Here is a 26,321-nt window from a genome sequence, read left to right as displayed (position 1 = left end):
GGATTTTAGACATAGATCTGGGGAGTGCCAGCCTACAATCCTATGGCCAGAGAGTCTGGGAAACAGAAACTTCATTTAGTGGCTGATTGAAGAAGAGGCAGACTCCCTTGGTTAAGTACTGAGCTGATCTCAAGAAAGCCAGTAACAGAGAGGGAGGACTGATGATCAAAGGGATCAAGACTGGGCTGGTTTAACCCCCAGAAACAGCTGACCAGACAAAGGTTAACTCTTGAATCCCAGGCATCAGCCTGGGAATCCAGCATGGGACTGATCTAGACCCCCTGAATCTGGATGTCAGTGAGGAGGCCTAGGGAATCTATTGAGCCCTGGGCAGCAGATCAGTACCCATCCCAAATATACACATGGACTTTGGACTCCCATAGAACAATGTGAGGTGCACTCTCACCCTGAACTCTTGGGGAAGGGTCTAGGCCCTGCCCTATATGAAATGACAGACTATGGACACCCCCATGGAGGGCCTCACCCTCCCTGGGGGAATGAGGGGATAACACGGGGGGGATTGGGGGAGGGCACGGGAGGAGGGGAGGGAATGGGAGAGGGACCTGGAACTGACTTGCGAAGCAACCTCGTTTCTTATCTAAATTTAAACTGGAAAATAAAAGAAAAAAATCATTAAAAAAAAGTGTTCTTGCTACTATTAAAATATCTTAGAAACAGTAGTTTTGCAAACAGGTCATTGACTCCTAAGTTTGCTTCATTACAAAACATGTTATATTAAACAGTTGTATGCAAATATGAAATAATTAATATTTGCTTTTACTATCTCCATTCAGCTCACAAGTTCAATGTGGTCATTTAGTATATTTGCTTTGACCAAATCAGGTTATATTTTAACTCAAGGCTTTTTTTCTTCTTACATATGAGGATAAGCACCCACAGTAGGGGACACACTGTGAATAGAGGACTTTGATTTTCCAGGATGCCTGTACAGTGGATGTCTCTTCTGCTGCTCCTACTGCAGATGACTTGCTACTTCAGATCTGGGAATTGTGGGAAGGTGTTGGTGTGGCCAATGGAATACAGTCACTGGCTGAATCTAAAAACAATACTGGATGAACTTACACAGAGGGGTCATGAAGTCACAGTTCTGAGACCTTCAGCTTCTATCTTTCTTGATCCCCAAAAGTCACCTGACCTGAAGTTTGAGAGTTATCCTACATCTCTCAGTAAAGATGACCTAGATATGGTTTTCCAAAGACTTGTGAATGTATGGATTTATGAGATGCCAACAGATACATGTTTATCATACTCGCCTTTGCTAGAAAATTTGTTTGAAGAATATTCTGACAGTTATCTAAGTCTTTGTAAAGACACAGTTTCAAACAAACAGCTGATGACAAAACTACAGAAATCCAAGTTTGATGTCCTTGTCTCGGATGCCGTTGCTCCCTGTGGGGAGCTGATAGCTGAACTGCTCCACATCCCTTTTCTGTACACTCTTAGAGGTTCTCCTGGCTATGAAGTGGAAAAGAATAGTGGAGGATTTATAGTTCCTCCCTCGTATGTACCTATAATTTTGTCAGGATTAGGGGGTCAAATGACATTTATGGAGAGGGTAAGAAATATGATATGTATGCTTTTTTTTTTTTTTTTTTTTTTTTTTTTTAATCATTTTTTATTTTAATTTTAAATAGCTTGTTTCACATGTCAATCCCAGTTCCCTCTCCCTCCCCTCCTCCCGCACTCCCCTTCCACCCTCCCTCCCACCCTATTGCCAAATCCCTCCACATAGGGGATGTCTAAAGTCTATCATTTCACTCTTGGTAGGGTCAAGGCACTCCCCTAAGAGTCCAGGCTGAGAGAGCATCTCTCTTTGTGCCATAGGCACATGAAGACAGATTGTATACCAGGGATAGACACTGATCCACAGCTCAGAGCCCCATAGGTTGCCCAGGCCTTCTCACTGACACTCACATTTGGGGGGTCCAGATCAGTCCCATTCTGGCCTCCCCACTGTCGGTCTGGGGTCCAAGAGCACTCCCCTGTTCAGATCAGCCGTCTCTGCTGGTTTTGCCAGCCCATTCCTTGCCAATTTGCTCATCACTCCTCTCTCTCTGTCACTGGGTTCCTTGGGTTCAGTTCAGTGCTTAGTTGTGTGTTTGCCTCTGCTTCCATCAGTCCCAGGATGAAGGCTCCCGGATAGTTATAGACATCAAGTTCATTATCAGGAATGGGCATTCGAGGTGGTCCTTCCACTATTGCTTAGCTTGCCAATTGATGTTATACCTTTAGATCACTCGAGGTCACTCTGGTGCCTGATCTGTCTTCGATCCTATGATTCCCTCTTCCCCCTATTTTACCCCCACCCCCTCAACTTCCTGTTCCCCCATGACCAACTCCCTTCCTCTTTACCCCCTCTACTCTTCCCAGGTCCCACTACCCCCCTCGCCCTGTTCCCCATCCATTCAGAGGATCTTGTCTCCATCCTCTTCTCTTGGGTACTATGCATATATGCATATCTTTTAGGTTCTTTCCTGTTTCCCAGACTCTCTATCTGTGGAAGTGCAGACTGGCACTATCCTGATCCATATTTAAAATCCATATATGAGTGAGTACATACCATGTTTGTCTTTTTGCGACTGGGTTACCTCACTCAGGATGGTTTCTTCCAGTGCTATCCATTTCCCTGCGAATTTCAAGATTCCATTGTTTTTTTCTGCTGAGTAATACTCCATTGTGTAAATGTACCACATTTTCTCTATCCACTCTTCAGTTGAGGGGCATCTAGGTTGCTTCCAGGTTCTGGCTATTACAAACAATGCTGCTATGAACATAGTGGAGCAGATGCCCTTGTTGTATGAACCTGCCTCATTTGGATAAATGCCTAAGAGTGGAATTGCTGGGTCTAGTGGTAGATTAATTCCCATTTTCCTGAGGAATCTCCATACTGATTTCCAAAGAGGCTGTATGAGTCGGCATTCCCACCAGCAATGGAGGAGTGATCCTCTCTCTGCACATCCTCTCCAGCATAAATTGTCTTCGGTGTTTTTGATTCTAGCCATTCTGACAGGAGTAAGATGGTATCTCAGAGTTGTTTTGATTTGCATTTCCCTGATGGCTAAGGATGTTGAGCACTTTCTTAAGTGTCTCTTGGCCATTTTAGCCTCCTCTACTGAGAATTCTCTATTTAGCTCTGTACCCCACCTTTCAAGTGGATCCTTTGGTGTTTTGGAGACTTGTTTCTTGAGTTCTTTGTAAATTTTGGAGATTAGCCCTCTGTCAGATGTAGGGTTAGTGAATATCTTTTCCCATTCTGTGGCCTGCCTTTTTGTCTTTTTGATTGTGTCCTTTGCCTTACAAAAGCTTTTTAGTTTCAGAAGGTCCCATTTGTTAATTGTTGATCTCAGTGCCTGTGCCACTGGTGTTATGTTTAGGAAGTGGTCTCCTGTACCAACTCGTTGAAGAGTATCTCCCACTTTCTGTTCTAAAAGTTTCAGTGTGGCTGGATGTATGTTGAGATCTTTGATCCATTTGGACTTAAGTTTTGTACAAGGCGATAAACATGGATCTATCTGCAGTCTTCTGCATACCATTACCCAGTTATGCCAGCACCATTTGTTGAAGATGCTTTCTTTTTTCCACTGTACAGTTTTAGCTTCTTTGTCAAAAATCAGGTGTTCATAGGTGTGTGGGTTAAAATTAGGGCTTTCGATTCGGTTCCATTGGTCTACCTGCCTATTTTTGTGCCAATACCAAGCTGTTTTCAGGACTATAGCTCTATAATAGAGCTTGAAATCAGGTATGGTGATGCCTCCTGAAGTTCCTTTATTGTATAGGGATGTTTTGGCTATCCTGGGCCTTTTGTTTTTCCATATAAAGTTGATTAATGATCTTTCCAGGTCCTTGAAGAATTGTGATGGAATTTTGATAGGGATTGCATTGAATCTATAGACTGCTTTTGGCAAGATTGCCATTTTTATTATGTTGATCCTACCAATCCAAGAGCATGGGAGATCTTTCCATTTTCTGGTATCTTCTTTGATTTCTTTCTTCAAAGACACAAAGTTTTTGATATACAGGTCTTTCACTTCCTTGGTTAACATTATCCCCAGATATTTGATGCTGTTTTTGGCTATTGTAAAAGGTGATGTTTCTCTGATTTCTTTCTCAGTCACTTCATCATCTGTATATAATAGGGCCACTGACTTTTTTGAGTTTACCTTGTATCCTGCCACTTTGCTGAAGCTGTTTATCAGCTCTAGGAGTAACCTTGCGGAGTTTTTGGGTCACTTATGTAAACTATCATATCATCTGCAAATAATGAAAGTTTGACTTCTTCTTTTCCTATTTGTATCCCCTTTATCTCCTTTTGTTGTCTTATCGCTGTAGCTAGAACTTCAAGTACAATATTGAAGAGATATGGAGAGAGTGGACAGCCTTGTCTTGTTCATGATTTTAGAGGAATTGCTTTGAGTTTCTCTCCATTTAGTTTGATGTTAGCTGTTGGTTTACTGTATATTGCTTTTATTATGTTCAGGTACGTTCCTGTTATCCCTGATCTCTCTAGGACCTTTATCATGAAGGGGTGCTGGATTTTGTCAAAGGCTTTTTCAGCATCTAGTGAGATGATCATGTGGTTTTTCTTTCGCAGATTGTTAATATGGTGGATTACATTGATAAAAAAAAAACATGACGTTAAAAAGTGCAGATTGATGCACTTGCACCCAAGCTTCTGTAGTGTTTAAACAATGCATGCCAGGAAATACACAATAAAGGAATGTAGTGTTAGTAACAGCAGCAGTTCCAAGTTTAAACCTGTGAACTAACATAGTGTCTTTCATGCGCAAGGGAATTCTTCAGGAAATACTTTATGATTTATCTTTTCATTTATATGTGTGTCTATGTGAGTATATGCTAAGTTTATTCTGGTCACCACCCGCCCATCACCCATCCCCCTCCATCTTCGGGGCCGCTCCCGGCTTCCAGAAGAGCCGCCCACACAGGAAAGAGATCAGCTCCCCAAGACCCCAACCCAGCGAGTCCAGCTTCAGGTGAGATTGGGTCTCTGGCTGGGACCACCCGCCCACCACCCATCCTTCAGGGATCCTCCCCAGGACCCCAATACAACACACACACACACACACACACACACATGCATGAACATGCACCACACATACATAAACACACACACTTGCATGTACATGCACACACATGCACATAAGGACACTCTCATAAGCACATGCACATAAGCACACATGAGCTAGTTCACACACACATACACAATGTCACATGTGCACACATGCATGCACACATATAAACACATGAAAAAAGATGAAGAAATTAAGTCAATTAAACTCATAACTTCAGAAACTATCAATTGTCAAAAGGTTAAGACTAACATGTATCTGAGGTAATTGTTTGATATCCAGAGAAACAACACTGATGTAGTTTCACTCCAACCAGTAAATTGTGGAGGTCATCTCTGAAAATACATAATTTATAGACAATATCAGAAAATTATTGTATGATATGTTTGCCATGCAGTTATGATTTTTTCACAAAGAACCATAGTAGGAAGTTTGTGTTAACTACTACATATGTACACACTACAATATAAATATTATTTCATCAAAAACTAGTTAGTAATATTAAATCAGTCATAATAGGAGAAAAATAAAATAGCATGGGAAAAATATCATTTTCTGTAGGATGAAAACACGCAAATGAAGCTACAATTTTATGAATATTTCATATAATTTGCTTGCACTCCTGAGTTTTGATTTTCCTGGAGGGAAATATTCAAAATGTTTGTTACACAATGTGTGAGTTCACATCGTAGTGATGCCTGTGAAGTTCAAAGTTTTTTACTTTGTTGCTTTTGTCTTCTTCATGTTTTATTACCACTGTTCTAAAAATTCCTAGGAACCCTTTAATTCTATTCTCCTAGTTTTTTTATAAAGGTATAACAAGTGATTTTTCAGTAATTGGTATTTTGTCATGAAGCAAATTCTCTTCACAGGAAATGGAAGACTTTGTCCAGAGTTCTGGAGAGCATGGTGTTGTGGTGTTTTCTCTGGGGTCAATGGTCAGCAACATGACAGAAGAAATGGCCAACACAGTTGCATGGGCCCTTGCCCAGATTCCACAAAAGGTGAGATAAAGTGCTCATTGGGAGGTGACTGTACACTAAGTCTGTGAATGTGCTTGAAAGGTCTGATTATGTAAATCGTTGTGTGAAATGAAAAGTTTTAAGTAGCTCAAATTAGTCTCAGCAAATTTAGAAACATATTCACAACAGATGCTACAATACTACCGAAGGTGTTTTCAACTGAGAGTGACTTGGATATAAACACTGTGATCACTGTGCACACATTCTAAAATGCTGGCGTGATGATGACATTGCTATCAAGAGTATATAGACATAACCAAATTATTCAGTGTCCCTTTTTTGTTGATTATTTAAAGTAACTGCATATATTAGTTTTCAGGGGGTAATTTAATATTTGTAGCAGAATACCAGTAAGCATGTATTGAAAATGTTTGAAATGTAGCATGACTCTGCATCCTAATTTTGGAGTAGCCCTGTACAATGCAGTGAGAGGGCCATTTAAAGTAAGTGAGTCCAAGGTTCACCACTCTCAACCAAAGTACAATTTGGGCTGATTGAGAGAAAGAGAAGTAAAAGAAAAACTATGTTCTGGACTGCCTTGCCAATGTTTGTGTAAGAAATGTATAAAGGAAATGCAGAGATGGGTGCTTCCCTGACCGTGATGTCTGTGCATCATGAATGAGGAAACACGGGGCTTACTTGGAACCAGTCAGAGTGAAAGTCCTACCACTCAAAAGAAGAAATGTGAAAATAAAAAAGAGTCCAAAGGAACCTAAAGTTGAAAGTGACTAAACATAAAGTTTCAGGTGACTGCATCAGCATACTAGAAATAATTTCTGTGGATTAGATTAGAATGCTTGTGAACATTTGTAAATTTTGTAGTGGGACACTCTCTCTTTTGTCACTTCCTTTAATTTTCTGATCCTATAGTTAATTTTATCAGTCATTCAGAAAATCTATGTAGATAATGGTCTATTTAGCACCTACCATAGGCCTGGACTTGGACATGGTTTTTCTGTGTCAGAACATTGTGACATCTGCAGTAAAATCTTTGCAGTTTCTTATAAGACCTACATGCCAATCAGTAGGACATAAAATAATGTCATTAGATCTGGGGAAAATTTCAAAAACCACTTGTGGATAGCAAGGTATTTACAATAGACTGCTAATAATCCTTACAGTGATTAATATACTCATCAAATGAGTTCCAATCCAGCTCCTAGATGTGGTAATAATTTTAGAACTCCCTGACAACCCTCATAAAAAGAAGCATTTACTACATGTGAACATCTATTTGCCACATTTAATGAATTTCCAAGCTAGAGAAATGGCTCAGTATGTTAAACATTTTCAGTGCAGTGTGATCAGCTCAGTTTGAATCCCCCCAAACCACATCAAGTCAGGCAGGGTATTACACGTGTTTGTAATGCCAGCACTCCTATGAGAGATGGAAGGCAGAAATAGGAAAATCCTGTGGGCCAGGATCAGAAGAAAATAATCAAACAAACAAATATGAAACTCTGTCTCCAACTAGAGAGACATCACAAGAAATATCTGTAATCCTCACCATTGTACAAATTAACCTTGGGACGCTTAAACATGCATTCACATACATGAATTGGCTCATATATCTTCCAACACATAAAGAACACCCAACAAAAGAGAGAGAGAGAATTAGACAGAGATGGAGGAAGAAATTTCAAGTCTCAAAACTATTATAATGTGATTAACGTTCAAAATTCTATATGCAATGTTGCTTGCCCTTAGTGACTAGAGATCTTTACATCTTCATTAAGATTACCAGACTCCTAAAACAAAATTATTTTCTCATGAAAAGACAATGATTGCATAGATTTGAATTCATGTGAATAAAATATCAAACTTGTGCAACCAAAACCAGACAAAATCTAAGCAGGGGGATGGGAGTTGGGTACACAATCCCACCTAAAGCTAAGGAACTACTAACAATGATTAGCTTGTGAGAGGGAAAGACTGTACATCCTTGTAAGCTAATCAGTCTCTCCTGGCAGACCACACATCCAAGAATATTTAGAGTGCATAAATTGGTCTTCAATGATTGTTTTTTAAAGGAACTGGAAAGAGCTAAGAACCATTTTAACAATTATATGACAATCATATGGAAAGTATGGCACATCATTGTTCCAGTAAAAAGATACTAATAACTACATAGAGCAGTAGGTCCACATGAAGCACAAGCCTTCATAAAATCTTTCATTATATCCATGTCTAGTCCCGGGTAAATATTCTGATTTTATTGCAATTTCGCTGGAAGTAGTAAGCTCAGTTCAGGAAGCCATGGAGGAATTTGTCAATGCATTCCTTTTCCCTGCCATGCCTTAGTTTCTCTAGGTAGTAAAGTTAGCTTTTTCATAGGATCTCCTAAATCCTCATCAAAAAGTAGAGATAACTCAACTTTAGATTATCAGATTCTTCACACCATGCTTCAGGATTGTCTTTAGGCAAAACAAGCAACATATTTAAAGAAGTTTTCAGTAAGGGAGCTAGGGGAGACATCACCTGCATAGTTACCCAGGGTGCTGTTTTTACTATTGATTTTATCTACAGTGGAAAAGTCCTCTCTCATTTTTTGCATACTTTACCAATTTTACGATGTGATCATCTAGTTTATATTCATGCAAGGAACTAACCATATATTTCTCATGATTAATAATCTTTTTATCTTCCTTAAATGTTTTATTAATAGTTCAAATAAATGCCCAAGTGACCCAAAATTGAATGGGGATCTCTTCCCTTTATTTATATGCCTTTTCAATATTCATTCAGACTTTGTTCCATACTTCACCTAAAGTGTCTTCTTCTGAAAACTAGGGATTATGTTCACAAGCCATTTGTATGATTTTGATACTTGTCCTCCTTTTTTTATAAAAAGAAAAAGGGTGCACAAGCCTTGATATAAGTCAAATCTTCCCTGGTTTCTGCCCCATTATTCTCAATCACCTCCTTCTGTGAGGCTTCCCACTCTCCTATTGTGTAGACAACTTCAGTTCTCTGTTCAGGAGCTTCTTGTTAAACCTCCAGAGAAAATGGATCTTAGGAGAATGGAGCCAATAAATGAGGCATAAACTGTAAGACATTTAAAATATAATATTAAAACTATACTAATAGAACTATCAAGATACAATAATATAAAGTATAAAATATTACTAATGTGCCACTCTTTATTTTCATTCCTCCCTCCAAATCCCCTCATATCCATGCTGTCTTTCAAATTCATAGCATCTACTTTTTCATTAATATAACCTGTTCAGCCTTAATAATACTAAATTGGGCTCCAGCAATAAAAATTATCTAATCTTTAACAGGTTATTTGGAGATTTGATGGCAAAACACCAGACACCTTAGGACCCAATACTAGAGTCTACAAATGGCTCCCTCAGAACGACATTCTAGGTAAGACTCCAGAAAGCAAACCTATCCTAATTGACTCCAAATCTTTATGTTGCACTTAGTAAATGTATTTTTTATTTAAGAAAACAATTTGTGATATACACTTGATCTTCTTAAACACTCATTTTCCCTTATCTACCATGTACTCCATGTGTTCAACTAGAAATCAATATTTCGTAATTTAAATCTCAAGTCACAAGTAAATTTGCAAGATATCTGACTTTACATTTAGTTTCTTCTTGCTCTGAGACAGGAAAATAATAATACTGAGGTTAGGGGTACAAGAATCTTCATGTAGTTTTTCTTGTGATAAATATGGAAGGCAAACTGCAGTAATGATGTAAACTAAATTAATAAACCTAATTATTAACAAAATAATCTTGATATAGAAAAACAACCTTTAAGTTCCTCATAGTACACATTTCTCATTTCCTGTCTAAGACTGCCATGGGACCTCTGGAAGTAAATCAGTATTTATCCCTAGTATGCAAATGAATTTTGAGAGCCCATTCCATATAGAGTAATACTCTCTTATATTAGACACACAGGGGAGAGCCTAAGCCTTGCTTCAAATGATGTAACTGACTTTGAAGATCCCACATGAAGGCTTCACCCTCCCTGCAGAGCAGAAATAGTATAGAATAGGGGGTCAGTGGGGGGGGGAGGGAAGGGGAGGAGGGGAGGGAGTTGGAACTGGAATTGACATGTAAAACAAATGTGTTTCTAATTTAAAGAAAATATGAAGGTAAAAATACGGGCTGCCAATTAATATTAATCTGAATTCATCTTATTCTAGGTCATCCAAAAACCAAAGCATTTGTAACTCATGGTGGAGCTAATGGCATCTATGAGGCAATTCATTTTGGAATCCCTATGATTGGCATTCCTTTGTTTGGAGAACAACATGATAACATTGCCTACATGGTGGCCAAAGGAGCAGCTGTTGCAGTAAATTTCAGAACAATGACAAGATTAGATTTGCTCAACGCACTGGAGACAGTCATAGATAATCCTTTGTGAGTATAAACTTTTAAAAATGTGTATTATTTATTTATTTATTTGGTAGTCATTGTCCTTACTGAAGGCTAAAAGAGCAAGAATTATACTGAAGGCAAAAATAATTGTAGGTACAGAGACAGATTAGAGCATGATTCAGTGTCAAGAGTTTTTCTCTCTTTTTGTCTTTGTTTTAATTTGCATGTTACACTTTATGTTACTTTCTTATGTAAATCAAACAGGTTCTACATATGCAACCCTTCTACTTCATCCTCCAAACTATTTGGCCAACAGACATACGCCAAGAGCCCTCATCAATTTTTCTGTTCAAGTCTTTACTAAAATAACTGATCAGAGTTTTAAGGATAATGGAAAACCTAAATAGCCAATAAGTGAAATAAAATTAAATGTTATTTGTGGTAACAAATGTATTATACCTAGAAGCTATAGGAAAACATTAGAAAAGAGAAAGAGGAATGTTATAAAAGAGATATGTAACTTTTATGGAAGTTGTAACTTTCTGCATTGAAATAGCATAGCTATTAACATAAAAGTAAGTATATGGCTAAATGTTGAAATATGCCATCTGTTTTATGATATTTTCAAATAGTGAAAACATATTAGAGTGAAGCAAATGAATATACCCATCATTATTTTTCTTTGTTTAAAAAAATCCATGTGGAAGCTTTTTCCTGGAAAAGACTATTTCTTTCCTACTCTGAGCATTACTTGAGACCCTATAATAATTTTGTGTAGAGTTGGTACCAGAGTGAGATTGACCTCTTAACATGTTAGCATGACTATTGCTGTCATCCTTATTCAGATCTTGTTTAAGGACCTATGTTGTTGAGAATGACTATTGGCGAAACCATTTTTTTTTGGTTTTATGAGACAGGGTTTCTCTGTATTGTTTTGGAGGCTGTCGGTCCAGCCAGGCCTCAAACTCACAGAGATCCGCCTGCCTCTGCCTCCCAAGTGCTGGGATTAAAGGCGTGTGCCACCACTGCCCGGCAGGCAAAACCATTTTTAAAGATCTTGTTTAAATATCCATATTGCTGACACCTCATGAGTATAGGCTATCAAAGATGCAACTTCACCGCAGATATCTTGGCCCTCTCTGACTATTAAAATCTTTCAATCTTCTCTTCTATGATGTATCATGAATGCAATTTTTCAAGTAAGGGGCTTTCAAATCAAATCCAGCTCAAAGGTTCCTGAACTCTGCTTCTGAATTGCATGCTCTTTCAGCAATAGAAAGTTACCTTCCATCTCTAGAGAATAAGCAGCATCAATAGGCTATACAGTTTGGGAGTCTCTTTGACAGATGTGGCCAACGTCTTAAAAGAGTGTTTCTCATGTCTTGTGTTGGGTTTTATGTTAGGTGATCTTTGTGTCTTAGATGGAGCTCTATCAGTCCAGATGAGAAAAGATAATTAACTAGATATGTATATTCATATGTGAAGTTGCATGTGTTATGGGGAATTTGAATAAATTATTAATAGCACATTTTTATGGCTTTTTCTGACATCCTTATATTTACTTTATTATTTTCTGTCCTTTGGTATTAACCCTTGTGTCCCTTCCCTAAAGAGCCTTTCTCTTCCCATTTCCCTATCAGATTATTCAAAAAAATGCAATATGCATACTAAGAACTGAGGATTATTTAATGAGAAGGAATATGAAATTCTCTCATTTTGCTTTTTAAATAGTAAGACAGTTAGTTACCATTATAATAATTGCTGCTTCTGCTATATCAAACTGACATTAGGGTTGATGACTCATGTCTCTATGTTAACTCTATGTTACACTCATCAATAATTATTTCAGTATTAGTATTAAATATACCTATAATACTTCAGTGTGGAATTTTTACAAATCTTCCTTCTACAGTTACAATGATAACAAAAAATGAATATCAACAAACACAGCAAGAATTAGGCTTTAAAGATGACTGAGTCGCTAAGGTAAAGGCTACTTTAGCAGAGGACAAATGTTCTGTTCCCAATACCCATGCCAGTGGTTACCAACATCTGTAACTCTAACTCCAGCAAATCTCATAATGCATACACACACACACAGGACACACATATGTATTTATGCACACATGCATATTTAAAAATAATAGCAAAATTGTATTTTGAATCTAATTTTCAATAAGAATAGATAAGAAAAACCCCAGTACAATAATAGAGAAGAAAGCTACCCTTCTTATCAGTTTCACTGAGTAGGTGATAACCTACATGGAAATACAATAAAGCAATGGGAAATAGATATTATAGCTAATTAATAAGAAACAGGACACTTTTGTAATTATAAACACTACTCATAGACAGTGCACCATAGAAATCTAATTTCATTCTTCATCAGCTTTACACAGATATGAGGGATTTGCCTTCTACTTATATATCCTGACACTTCTGACACTAGTATATGCTTTGAAAACAAAGTTTAATAAAAATTGCATATGGGTAACTGAAAATTCATATACTCAATGTCTCATTTTGATATTTTTGTTTTAAAAGCTTAGCTGTCTTCAAACACTACTTTATGTATATTTTATCTTCCCATTTTCTTTTTCGATGCTTATTCTTGCATACTCAAGGAGCTCAGATATACCTCTGAAGATGTTCCTAGTCATGAACATAAAACATAATTAATTTTCCTTCTATGTGTAATTTTCTTTACTATCTACACAAAAATTACACATGTGCATTTTTCATTCATTATATAAGCTGATGTCCATTTTACTTCTTTCAGCTATAAAGAGAATGCTATGTGGTTGTCAACCATTCACAATGACCAGCCCATGAAGCCTCTGGACAGAGCCATCTTCTGGATTGAATTTGTCATGCGCCACAAAGGAGCCAAGCACCTGAGGCCACTTGCATACAACCTCACCTGGTACCAGTACTACTCTCTGGATGTGCTTGGATTCATACTGGCCTGTGTGACAGTCATAGTTTTCCTTGCCATAAAATCCTGCTTATTCATTTATCAAAAGTTTGTAAAGATGGGAAAGAAAATGAAGAATGACTAGAGCTCATTAATAATGTACTACATAAACTAAATTTCAGCATCATTCTAATTTATGAACTGCCTTCTAAACATTCACTGATTACTTAATCAAGGAATATCTTCTTTGGATGGAGGAAAGGGAAGGGAGAATAATGGAATTATGTTACAATCTAAAAAAAGATATAATTAAAGAAAAAGTCTAAGCTAGCTGTAAGGAACAATCTAGTAAAAAGAGTTCCTCCACGGTATCTGCATCAGTCCTGTCTCCAGATTCCTGCCTTTAACTCCAGACCTATTTTTCCTCAGTAGCCTACAGAGAGCTATGGTATGAAATAAACCTTCATCTTAATCAAATAAAAATGAAAATTTTACAAACTAAACAAAGGAGTGAACAGGACATGGGTCAGAGCAAGCACAACTATGATGAGCAAATATGTGTTGGAGAAATTAAGAGTAAAAGTAAAAGATAAAATCAAAGCCAGTCATAAAATCTATTATAGCACCAAAGTACAGATCATATTTTAGGAAACTGTAAGATAGTGTGTCCTAAAACCATAATCTGTGGCCATTTAATCAAGTTAAGTACGTTATAAAGGATGAAAGTGTTTTGATTTAATATTGGACGTTGCATTTTAACATAGATTTTGAAAGTAAACAAGCTATTAGGCTGGTGTGTCTACAGCTAACTGATGAATTTTTTTGGATCATGTTAATAGATACTAACATTTAGATTACCACCCTAGTGGTGTGATAATATTTATTACCTGCAGCATAACACCACTATTTATTGCTTTGTGTTTCTGATTAGAGCTCACAATTCTGAGAAGTCAAATGGAATTAATGTCTGACTGCATGTCTATGAGAAGTTGGCCTTAGGATATGATGAATCTATTGCTTCTATTCTATGCTCTTTTATATATGCAAATTCTCTCTGGTAACTCTGGTAATTCACTCAACTGAGCTGAAAATTTAATACCAGTTAGCATTATTTCAGATATTCTTCTCCCTCCCTCTCCTTCTCCCTCTCCTACTCCCACTCCCCTACCTCTTTCTCCCTCTACCTATTCTCTGTTCCCTCCCTGTGTCCCGCCCTCTCCCTCTTCTCTCCTCTCCCCTCTCTGACCCCTCTCACTCTCTCTCTATCTCTCTCTATCTATCTCTTTCTTTCTCTTGCTGCAGACACCTGTAAATTACAAAATATAAACTCAATGGCTTCCTTTCTTTTGATGCTTATAGGTGCACTGTTAACTCTTCAGTACTCAGGAAGAGCCTCCCTCCACTTAATGACTTCTAATAAGATCTTGAATTTATACAACGTCATCTCTATTACTAGTATAAATGAATGGTCAATGTTGCTTTCCCCTTTGAGTTCAGAGAAAATCTACATATTTCAGTGACCATTTATACATTATCAAAATAAGGAATGTAATTTTAAAAGAGTTCATTTCTATTAAAATATATATAGTGTTCTCTTTATATGTCTTATTGTATGTCTTTCTTTATTTACAACAAATAAAATAAGACCTAAAATTCCTGATCTTGTCCCATAACTCTATAGGGGCAACTTACAGTTACCCCATAAAGATTATTGACATTGGAAATGATTTCATTTTTTACAATTTACAAAAAAATCAGCCCAACCAAAATTTGGGGGATGTTCACCAAAGAAAAGAATAGAAGTGACTCCAAGATAGTGCAATATCTAGTATTTGTACTTCTCATAGCCTTTCATATCAGATGGCCATATTCTCATTACTTGAGATTTGGACTGGTGAGTTATGTACAAAGATTAGAACTCATGTGAACAATAGCTATGGTTATGTCCCATACTGTTGGCCTATACAGCCATACTATGCTTACAGATCATGTAGATACCATGACATATTATACATTATCAGGAAACATGAGCCATGGCAAAGTATTGACTAAAAGATATGGCAAATTTTTGCACTATCTCTCCAATATCATCAGCAACACCATAACCGAAAATCATGTTGGCTACCTAGGATTAATACTGATCTTCTTCCTTACTAGAAAGAAGGTTTATGGCTTTTTGAAATATTTCAGATATGATATAGAAAGAACCCAGGATGATATTTCTTTGGAAGATCTGTATAAAAATGAAAAACACCAAAGGACCCAATTAAAAAGTGTGCTACAGAACTAAATAGAGAATTCTCAACAGAAAAGTCTAAAATGCCTGAGAGACACTTAAGAAACTGCTCAACATCCTTAGCCATTAGGGAAATGCAGATAAAAACAACCCTGAGATACAATCTCACTCCTGTCAGAATGGCTAAAATAAAAAACACCAATGACAGCTTATGCTGGAGAGGATATGGAGATAGGGAACACTCATCCATTGCTGGTGGGAGTGCAAACTTGTACAGCCACTTTGGAAATCAGTATGGAGATTCTTTAGGAAAATGGGAATCAGTCTACAACAAGACCCAGCAATTCCACTCTTAGTCATATACCCAAAAGATGCCCATTCATACAACAAGCATGTGTGTTTCATTATGTTCATAGCTTCCTTATTTGTAATAGCTAGATCCTGGAAGCAACTTAGATGCCAATCAACTGAAGAATGGGTAGAGAAAATGTGGTATATTGACACAATGGAGTACCACTCACCAGAAAAAAACAATGGAATCTTGAAATTGGCAGGCAAATGGATAGCACTAGAAGAAACCATCCTGAGTGAGGTAACCTGGTCACAAAGGACAAACATGGTATGTACTCACTCACATATGGACTTTAGACATGGATCAGGGCAATGTCATCCTACAATCCCATGGCCAGTGAGTCTGGGAAACAGGGAGTGTCCCCAGAGATACGCATTACACCTCAGAGAAGTGGAAAGAGGCAAGATCTCCTGAGCAGATAGGGAACATGGGGGAGAGGTGAGGAACCACGAAAAAGAGGACAGGATAAGAGGAGGGTAGAAGAAGACATGGGGGAGCAGGAAGGTTGAGTCAGTGGAAGAATAGAGGAGAGCAGGATGAGAGATACCATAATAGTTGGAGTCATTATAGTTTTGAGGAGAGAGCTGATACTAGTGAAATTTTCAGAGAGCTACAAGGATAACTCCAATTGGAAATCTAAATAATAGTGGAGAGACTACATTAATAGACCTTAAGTGACATCCTAGAACCTTCATCCAGTGACTTACGGAAGCAGAAACAGATACTCACAGCTAAACACTGAACATACCCCGAGAACCCAGTGACAGAGATGTAGGAGTGATGAGCAAAGGGGTCAAGACTATGCTGGTGAAACCCACAAAGACAGCTGACTGGACAAGGGGGAGTTCTTGAACCCCAGACCGATGGCTAAGAGGCCAACAGGGGACTGATCCAGACTCCATAAATGTAGTGTCAGTGAAGAGGCCTCAGAAATCTCTGAGGCCTTGAGTAGTAGATCAGTGTTCACCATGGCATACAAATGAAACTTGGGAGCCCATTCCACATGGAGGGATGCTCTCTTAGCTTGGACACATGGGGAAGGGCCTAGGTCCTGCCCTAGATAAAATAATAGACTCTGTAGACTCTGAAGATGCCACCAAGGAGGGCCTCACCCTCCCTGGGGAATGATGTGGGGATTGGGCTGGAGGTAGGGGGGTCGGGGTGGGCCTGGTAAAGGGACAAGGGGGAAGCTGGGATTGACATTTGAAGCACGCATGTTTCTAATTTAAATATAAAAGAAAAATAAAAAATGCAACAGTTTAAACAAATGTTTAAATAATTGCTAAAACTGGGAAATTATAATATCTTCAAATTTTCACTATTTTCTTTGTATTCAGACATGGTTTAATATGGTTAAGGGTCTTATTAGCATGCATAACAGAAACACACATCTTATTAAGAAAAGACAAAGACATTATTTGTGGGGATCAAATGAATTCCACAATGAATTGTGTTATTGACATGAGAATGTCACAGTGCCAAGAAATGTATCTAATGCAAAACAAAAATGATACCAAGAAGTAAAGCTATTGCTGTGATAAGTCTGAGCATAAGTGTTTAGAAATGATTTGCATAAGGAATATGGAGGGATGAGTGAACATATTTATTAAGTTATTTTACAAGGGATTCTACTGAGTGAAAATTGAGTATGTTTCCCATGTGCTTCTCAGTATTATAAATATACACACAGGGGTAGTTAATAAGATTATAAAGCAGGGTGAACCAAGATACAGGGAACATGAGCAAGTTCGCAATCTATCTTCTTATAAAACATCTTAAGATGATGTATGTGGGAGGATCTGGTGATAGAGGAAAAACTATGTTCTGTGTTGTTTTATTCTGGTAAAAAGCAATTGCTAACTGTGAAGCTCACCAAACCAGCTGCTGAGATTCTGAGAAACAGGGTCTTCTCCCATCCAGATCATGACAAGAAGCTACCAGGAGACTCCTGCTTACTGTCTTCATGCCAAGTTAAGTTCAGTGTGGTTTTCTGAGCCAAGACTGTAGATTCCTTGTTGTTCTCACTTTCCATTTATAAGACCATTGTGTTGTTGTTTGAGAGTTTGAGACATGTATATAACGTGTACTGATGAAACACTAGCTCTCCCCTCCCCTCCAATTTTCCAACTCCCCCACACTGCTTTTAACTCCCAACTTCAGGATCTCATTTTTGAAACCTAGTTTAGTTGACTTAGTGATGTCAGTATGTGGAGGGTATAAAGCCATCCCCTGGCATATGCCTGCCACTCTCAAGACTGGAGCTATTGACTCTTTCTTCTTAGTAGCCATCACCTACCAAAAACTCCTTAGATAGACATGAGACTCCAACTGTCCCCCATCCATTCAGGGATTATGGCTTATATAATCTTGTGTGGATTTTGTGCATCCTCTCACAACCACCACGATGCATAGGTGTGATGATTCTGTAATGTCCCGAGAATGCTCTTCTGCCTCAGTCATCCACTACTTCTGGCTCTTACAACTATGTTGTGCAATCTCAACATGTCCTTTTATACTTTTTCCTTCCTGGAACATGCTGGTAGAATGGTTGGCTTCACTTTCCTAGGTTTTGTGACTTTGCCAAAGTCAGGACTGAATATGGATACTATTTCTCATGGAATTCTTGCAAACTGCTATTTAAGTGTTTAAACTTTGTGACAAAAGTACTATAAAACATTTGTCACACAGTTTAAGTTGGTAAATTTTATGTACACAAGTACATTTATCAACACATTACAGAATTTTTTGATTCCTTCTATGGATGAAATAATGTTCAGCTGTGTAAATTAAGATGCTTCCTATTCTGTCTAGAGGAGAATTCAGACAGAAGCCACATTACGCTTCTCAGTGCTTTTGTGAGACATTTTAGACAATACGAACATTTATGCAGCACAGATGATTGAGCATGCAGTCATCACCTCCTGGATTATTGAAAATACTTCATCAAAAAGAGACATTAAACACAGTCTGGTAAAAAGACAGTAATCAAAATTGACCTTCTCTATTTTGTCCTCCAACATAGTCATTCATTTAACAGTGTTGAGCAATGTAATTTATATATTGACTTCTTGACTAATTTATTCTTAGATAAAAGCATGAGTAGTGACACAGGGGAACACATAATGAAAGAAAGACTTTGACTCTCCAGGATGCCTGTGAAGTGGATGTCTGTTCTGCTCCTGCTGCAGATGAGTTGCTGCTTCAGATCTGGGAACTGTGGGAAGGTGTTGGTGTGGCCAATGGAGTATAGTTACTGGATGAATTTAAAGATAATACTGGAGGAATTTGCACAAAGTGGTCATGAATGACTGTTCTGAGTCCTTCATCTTCTATCTTTCTTGATCCCAAAAAAGCATCTGATATCCTATATGAAACACTTCCTACAGCTTCCAATAATGATGAAATAGAAAAGTTTTTTACCCAGTGGGTCAGTATGTGGACATATGATGTGCCAAAAGATACATATTGGAGATATTACCCATCAATGAACATAATGTTTGGGTGATTTTCTCATTTATGGTTAAACCTTTGTAGAGAAGTAGTTACAAAAAACAACTTATGGCAAAACTAAAAGATTCCAACTTTGATGTTGTTCTTTCAAGTGTTATTGGTCCGTGTGGTGAGCTAATAGCCGAGTTTCTCCAAATACCCTTTGTATACAGTTTTTGCTTTGGTAATGGCTAAGAAATAGAAAAGTACAGTGCAGGACGTCTAGTCCCTCCCTCGTATGTAACTCTTGCTTTCTCAGGATGAAGTTGTCAAATGACATTCATGGAGCAGGGAGAAAATTTGATATGTAATGATGATAGTCAATGCAATAGGGAATACAATATATTTATTTACCAGAGAGAGAATCACACAAGCTGGGAATCAGAAGCATGGCTAGCTTCCAAAAGAGGAGGTCCTTTTTCCTTTGGCTTCCTTTTCTCTCTACCTGTGCTAATTTACTTATCCCTGCACTCATGGGCGGATAGCTTTGTGGGGTTCACTCCTACAATTCCTCTTTTAGTCTAAATAGATTTAAATTTGATACAAAGTCAAACATATACAACATATATGCATAGAGGGTGATATGTAATTTATAATCTACTTATACCTAAGCTTACCATGTCCATTCCACCTAAATTCTAAACTTATCTGAAAGGGATAGCCAAGTTTGAACACCTCCTTCCAATCCCAACCCTAAAATAATTGAAAACTAACACTAACAGGTATAAATTATCCTCTAATATCAATAGCAGGGAGGGGGTGTGGAATTCTCAAATTTAGTTCCTGCTGAAGTGGGATGATGACAATCATGGAGACCTGTGGGAAGAAAATGTTAGTGTAGTAGGTTAATTAGTCTCTGTTTGTCAGGAGATGCTTGATTGAAGTTCTGATTTCGATTGATGCTCTTATCAAAGCTCTGGTCAGATTGTAGAAGCATTGTATCAGTTCCTTACTCTGGAGTTGTGTCGAGTGATGTAGTCCTAAACCAGTCTTAGGATGGTGCTTTTCAGGTGGAGTCGATGATGTGGGGCAGTTCAGATGCATCCAGTCGAATCAGGCGGAATCGAGGATGTGGATCCCCATTCTCTTTCCGAAGCAGTTGAAGATTGCTGTCAGGAAATCCCTTGTTCTCTGGAAAACTCAAACATTAATGTTAGCACAGAAATTTTTAACTTTTATATGTATGTATACTGGGAAAGGCAACCCTAAGGAAGATAATAAACATGATGGAGATTAGAATTTTAGAAAAGAACCAAGTATACACAGATGACAGTCCCTAATTTTTTCAGTGTAGAAACTTAAGTGATTCCTGCAAAAGCTGTGTCCATAGTTATGCTGGGATAGCTGGACTTTAGACAGAATGTCCCTTTGTATTTGTTTGTACTTTCCTGATGCCTAATAAAATAACAAATACATAGCAGGTACATAGGAGATTCATGACTTATATAATGAACAGAATTGCTGAATTGTTGAGGGGACATTAGCATTTCATCATTGTTTACCTTTAACACACATATTATGTAAACCATAAATATATTACACTTTAATTGCATAAATAAATATGTTTGCTTCATGAATGTAAACTTTGCCTCCTTGAGCGAAATTATTCCAACATTTTTCAGACAATGTATATTTTATTCGCATGGCAATACTTTCATAATCACTTTTCTCTTCCACTCCCAACTCCTTTCTCCTTTTAGGAAGACCTACTACTATGGCTGACACAATGAAGAAAGCAGAAATGTGGCTCTTTCAGTCCTACTGGGATTTAGAGTTGCCTTGCTGATCCTTATCAAACATTGAGATTTTTGGAGGACTCCACTGCAAGCCTACCAAACCCTTCCCTAAGGTAAATGAATACATCCTTTTAGTTTAGTTTTGTTTCATTTTACTTCATTTCAGTAAAAGTGGTTCTACATCATTTAGATAGACTACATTCACTTAATAAAAAGTTAATGAAGTGTATCTTAAAGAAGCTATTAGAATTTAAAAAGACTATTGAATTGAAATAATAAAACACATCCTAAAGCCATATATTTAAAACATACAAAAGAACACAAACACCTAAGATTTGAAGGAGAGGTCACAGGATAAGGCTAAGATGACATAAGAAAATAAGCAGCTGGAAATACAAGTGTGGCTTAGCAAGAAGATGTAGAGAACAGAGGATTTTGATAAACAGATCATGCAAAACCTCATAATAGGAAAGTGGTTAAAATATTAATTATGTCATTATGAACACAGAAAAAGTCAGTGAACTGATGAGAGATAAAATCAGATTTCCTTTAAAATTAAAAAAGTAACCTTCAAGATGTAGTCCCTGAGTTATATTGCACAGGAGCAACACTGAGAGAACCTACAGGAGACTGATATCACAGTCTGGATAGCAAAAGGGTGAGCAAAGAATAGAATACTCATAGATCTCAGTAGATCTAATTATAGTCTAGTCATACTAAGATCATATGCAGTTTTGAAGAAAGATTGAAACCAGTGAAACTAAATATCTCAAGTGCTTAGTGGGTAATGACAAGTTAATGATAAATATTTCTTTCACAGTTTTTTATGTTGTTACTGTTAGTGAGAAAACAATGCTAACAGAACAAAGTACAAAGCCAAATGATTTATACTGGCCATAGGCTTGGAGGCTTCAGGACTCAGCTCTATTAGTGCTGGTCCTAGGTTAAGACAGACCCTATTGGGGACAGAAGTGTGTGGAAGGAGCAGTCTATACCATGAAGGAAATAGAGACTTAGTTGCACTGCCCCCAATACCAGACACCAATTGCCTGATGGTGTCAAGAAGGCTTGACATCTTAAAGTTTTAAAAACTCCCCCTAAGTTGCCATGACCAACAGTCAAAGGGTTTACCAGTGAGACTGCAGAGGGACATTTGCATTCAAACTACAAAGATTTACTAAAATTCATAATTATCTTATATTTGAAAACATTTTAGATTCATTTTGCTCAGTAATAATGACAATTTTGACACATTATAATACAGTGTCCATAAAAGACATATACCATTCATATTTATGAAAGTAAGTGCATAAATTGTGGAAACAGAATGAAGAAGGTGTAATTCTAAATATGACATGTCAAGATTCTTCAACAGTATTCTAGCTTGAACAGAAGACCATTCTTCAGTATTGTCAATGACATTTTCAGAAAAACTCACCATTTCCTTGATTTCAGTCCATGAATTAATGCACTCCTAACTTGAGATTCCAGAGTTTTGTAGCATAGGGTATAGAGGGATACTTTATTTACAGAGAAGATTTTTGTTTGTTTTCCTTTAATTGTTTTCATGACACCCACATGTGCGCACCCCCACACACATATGCTCACATTTTAAGGAACATATCTCTTGGTATTGGATACCCAGGTTGGAGGCTCATCCCTTGGGAAGACTGATCATGCTTTTTCTGTCTTATGTCAGACTTAAGGAGACCACTAAACCTTCATTGTGGAAAAAGTTCATGGCATCACAGCTGCCTGCAGGAATAACAACAGAAAAAAATATACTGCACATTAGTAACTAATTATTCTTATGAGTTTCTTACAAAAACCAGTAATTAGATTTAAATTATTCAATCATTCTGACATAATATCTGTTATGAAATAAATATCATAGTTGTAAAACATTTATAGAGTAATCTTTCTTAATGACATATGATATCCAAAGAGTTCTTGTATTTTGATATCACTAATAACCACATAACATTAAAATATTTTTTATTTGTTTATTTTTAATCTGTGTGATGTATGTGTGTGCCTATACACTACTATGTGTGTGTGTGCACGTTGGGAGAGAGACAGCATGGCATATGTAAGAATGCTAGAGGCAAATTCCAGAAATCTGTTCTTTCTTCCAGCACATGGATTATAGGGATCAACGTCAGGTCATCAGACATGCTAACAAGCATCTTCCCAACTGAACCATCTCACTGGCCACTGAAATAGTTTTGAATTATTACTATCCTGACCCCCTGGGTGTGAGAGTCAGTGAGGAGACCTGGGCAACCTATGGGGCCCTGGGATGTAGATCAGTGTTTATCCCTGGCATACAAACAGACTTCTTGTGTCCATAACACAAAGAGGGATGCTCTCTCAGCCTGGACTCTTAGGGGAGTGCTTGGACCCCTGAGTGAAATGACAGACTCTAGATAGCCCCTATGTGGAAGCAAGTGGGGATAGGGTGGGAGGCTGGGGGGGATGGTGGGAGGCTGCGGGAGGCGGGGAGGGAGAGGGAACTGGGATTGACATGTGAAGCAAGGTATTTAAAATTAAAGTAATAAAAAAAGAACAAAATGATTACTATCTAATAACGGTTTTGAATATTGGTCATTTAGACTACACACAGTAATTTTTCCATAATCAAAAGTTGATTCCATATGTATGTAGGTTTTATACATATTATCCTGTATTTGAAGGATTCTTCAATTTCCATTAAGAGAAACAGGCAGTGTGTTTAGTATTAGAACAAGGGAAAGTGGGGATCAAAAACAATGTTCAACCATGTAGTGATCATAACTGGTCATAGCAACTGCTATTATTATGATTCAGAAACAAGAATTTAACATGCTATGTATTATAAACTGTGTAACTTTGCCTTATGCTGTATTACAATTCCTGTATTTAAAGCCCGGGGTAGGGGGGTGGAGTTGGGGATGGGATGGGCCCATGCCTTTAATCTTTAAGCACTCAGGAAACAGAGGCAGGCATGTCTCTGTGAGTTCATGACCAGCCTGGCCTAGAAGAGCTAGTTACAGGACAGCCTCCAAAGCCACAGAGAAACCCTGTCTCCAGAAACCAAAAGAAAATCTGTATTTGGTCTGCAAAGATTGCTCAGCAGAGAAAGGACTAGACTAAAGCCCAGATAACCTAAGATTCATCCTTGGGTATAAACACAATAGTGGAAGGGGAAATCTTACAAAGATTGTTTTTCGTCTTCTGCCCTTCTCAAGGTTATTGTTACATACACACATACACACACACACACACTACATAAAAATAATTGTCAAAATTTGTATTTTTGTTTATCCAAATTATCTGCTTTTCCATCATTTATCAAATGTTCTTGTGATTTCTATCCTTTAAAAAATCAAAAGTTTAGAAATTGTATTCAGTGTCCCATCAATATTTATAAAAGAATACTACATAGTATATGTATCAGAACTATACAAAATAAAGTGAATTTGTGAATAATCAATGTGCATCATAATTTTATAAACAGTGGAAATGCCTTCTTCAAACACTGCTTCAGAAAATTATTATATAAATTGCATATGTAAATATCATATTTAATTGATTTAACAGAATTCCTTAGTACCTTAAACAACAAGGATACAAAATTTATATTATGTTACTTAATATGCAAATATGTCACAGCAATAAATTGTTTTATACCACTGTACTTATTGACATAAAATCACCAGTCACGGGAAATATGGATGTATTGAAGAAGAGAGACAATCATATTTTATATAGCTTAAGAAATAAATGTAAACGAGAATTACAATTTTTCAGTCACCTCTTATGATATACATACTGCAATTTTAAGCTTTTTCAGATGATAATACTTGGAAAACTTTTTGCTCAAAGATGAGCATAGGATGATTAAGACACCAGTAGTTGTCTTATATATGCTTGACCAATGGTGCTTGTCATTTCTATAATACTTCAATTCTCTCCTAGTTTAACACCAATTTCAATGGTGTTTCACCTGCTGCTGATTCTTAATGGTAAAATAATTTCTGCATCGACAGGAAATGGAAGAGTCTTCACAGAGCTCTGGGGAACTTCTTTGAATTGCCAAATATCTTATACAGTGGTGACGTGATTTCTAAAATACTAGGGAACATGAAATTAAATTATGCTTCCTCATTATAGTCTTTCATTAACAGTATTATACATGTATTCCATACATAAAATTTGTTTAAGAGTGTATTGGGAAAGAAATCAAAAGAGAAAGAGGGAAAGGAAGGAAAGAAGGAAGGAAGGAAGAAAAAAGAAAGGAAGGAAGGAGAGAAGAATAAAACTTAAATCCCAGCACTCAAGAGACAGAGGTAGATGAATCTCTATGAGTTCCAGGCCAACCTGGCCTACAGATCTTGTTTCAGGACAGCTAGGCTTGCTACACAGAGAAACCCTGCCTTGAATTCCCTTCGCCCGAAAGAGATACAGATAAAGTATATTGGTGATCAAAGAACAACAGATACATTTTAAAGCAAGTTAAATCAATTTAAATAGATTTTGGTTACTCTATAAGCACTTTGTGAAGCACATTTTCTTTATAAAATTATAAAATATTTTTCTTGATGATTAAATATAAACCTTCTTGTATGAACACTTGTCTACATTTCTAATCTTTAATAGACATAATGAAATGAAACTACTTTCTTAAATAGACAGTACATTTTGAAGATTTATGACACACACTATTTCATCTTTAGTAAACTGTACAGCATTCTTCTTATAGGCCTCATCAACTATATAACAAAAATATATTACTATTTCTGCCTTTGTCTGGAAAACACTATCTTCTCTCTGTATATTTTATGGCTGTCTCTCTCAAGTATATTATATATGTCAAGAAAGTAAGTTACCTCTAATGCTGCTGGTACTCTGTTATGATGCAGCATGTTAAGCTTTACACTTGATGAGCAATGTTCATAACTAGATCCCTTTCCCACATATCCTGGTCTATAACCATGTCATCACTAGAATCAAATATCGCTCCAATGCTTCAGTATAAAATATTGAAAAGTCTCAACATTGAAAATTCACAACAGATAAAAGAAAATCATGAGCAATAATTGCAAGAACTTACAATAATTGTAGGTTACAGTAAGAATAATT

General features: G+C 37.2%; 1 protein-coding gene and 1 pseudogene across 1 annotated transcript; both read left to right on the top strand.

The window, feature by feature from the left end:
* Positions 1-940: 940 nt before the first annotated feature.
* On the top strand, positions 941-14,545 carry LOC121140982 (UDP-glucuronosyltransferase 2B17-like). The gene is made up of 5 exons (XM_040747876.1): positions 941-1,624; positions 5,981-6,112; positions 9,415-9,502; positions 10,296-10,515; positions 13,253-14,545. Exons 1-5 carry the CDS (start codon positions 941-943, stop codon positions 13,530-13,532), a joined length of 1,404 nt encoding a protein of 467 aa, XP_040603810.1. The 3' UTR covers positions 13,533-14,545.
* Positions 14,546-19,124: 4,579 nt separating this feature from the next.
* Positions 19,125-25,202, top strand: LOC101843389 (annotated as a pseudogene).
* Positions 25,203-26,321: the final 1,119 nt, after the last annotated feature.

The sequence above is a fragment of the Mesocricetus auratus genome, unplaced genomic scaffold (assembly GCF_017639785.1).
Source record: "Mesocricetus auratus isolate SY011 unplaced genomic scaffold, BCM_Maur_2.0 Super-Scaffold_100006, whole genome shotgun sequence".
In the NCBI taxonomy this organism is placed as follows: Eukaryota; Metazoa; Chordata; class Mammalia; order Rodentia; family Cricetidae; genus Mesocricetus; species Mesocricetus auratus.
This window is presented reverse-complemented; position numbering and strand designations above follow the sequence as displayed.

What these genes read in the sequence shown, in the direction of transcription:
- LOC121140982 (XM_040747876.1), top strand. Translation starts at nt 941, where the DNA reads ATGCCTGTACAGTGGATGTCTCTTCTGCTGCTCCTACTGCAGATGACT. An exon ending in CCCTCAGAACGACATTCTAG is followed by an intron (nt 9,503 to 10,295) that starts GTAAGACTCCAG and finishes ATCTTATTCTAG; the next exon opens with GTCATCCAAAAACCAAAGCA. An exon ending in ACAGTCATAGATAATCCTTT is followed by an intron (nt 10,516 to 13,252) that starts GTGAGTATAAAC and finishes TACTTCTTTCAG; the next exon opens with CTATAAAGAGAATGCTATGT.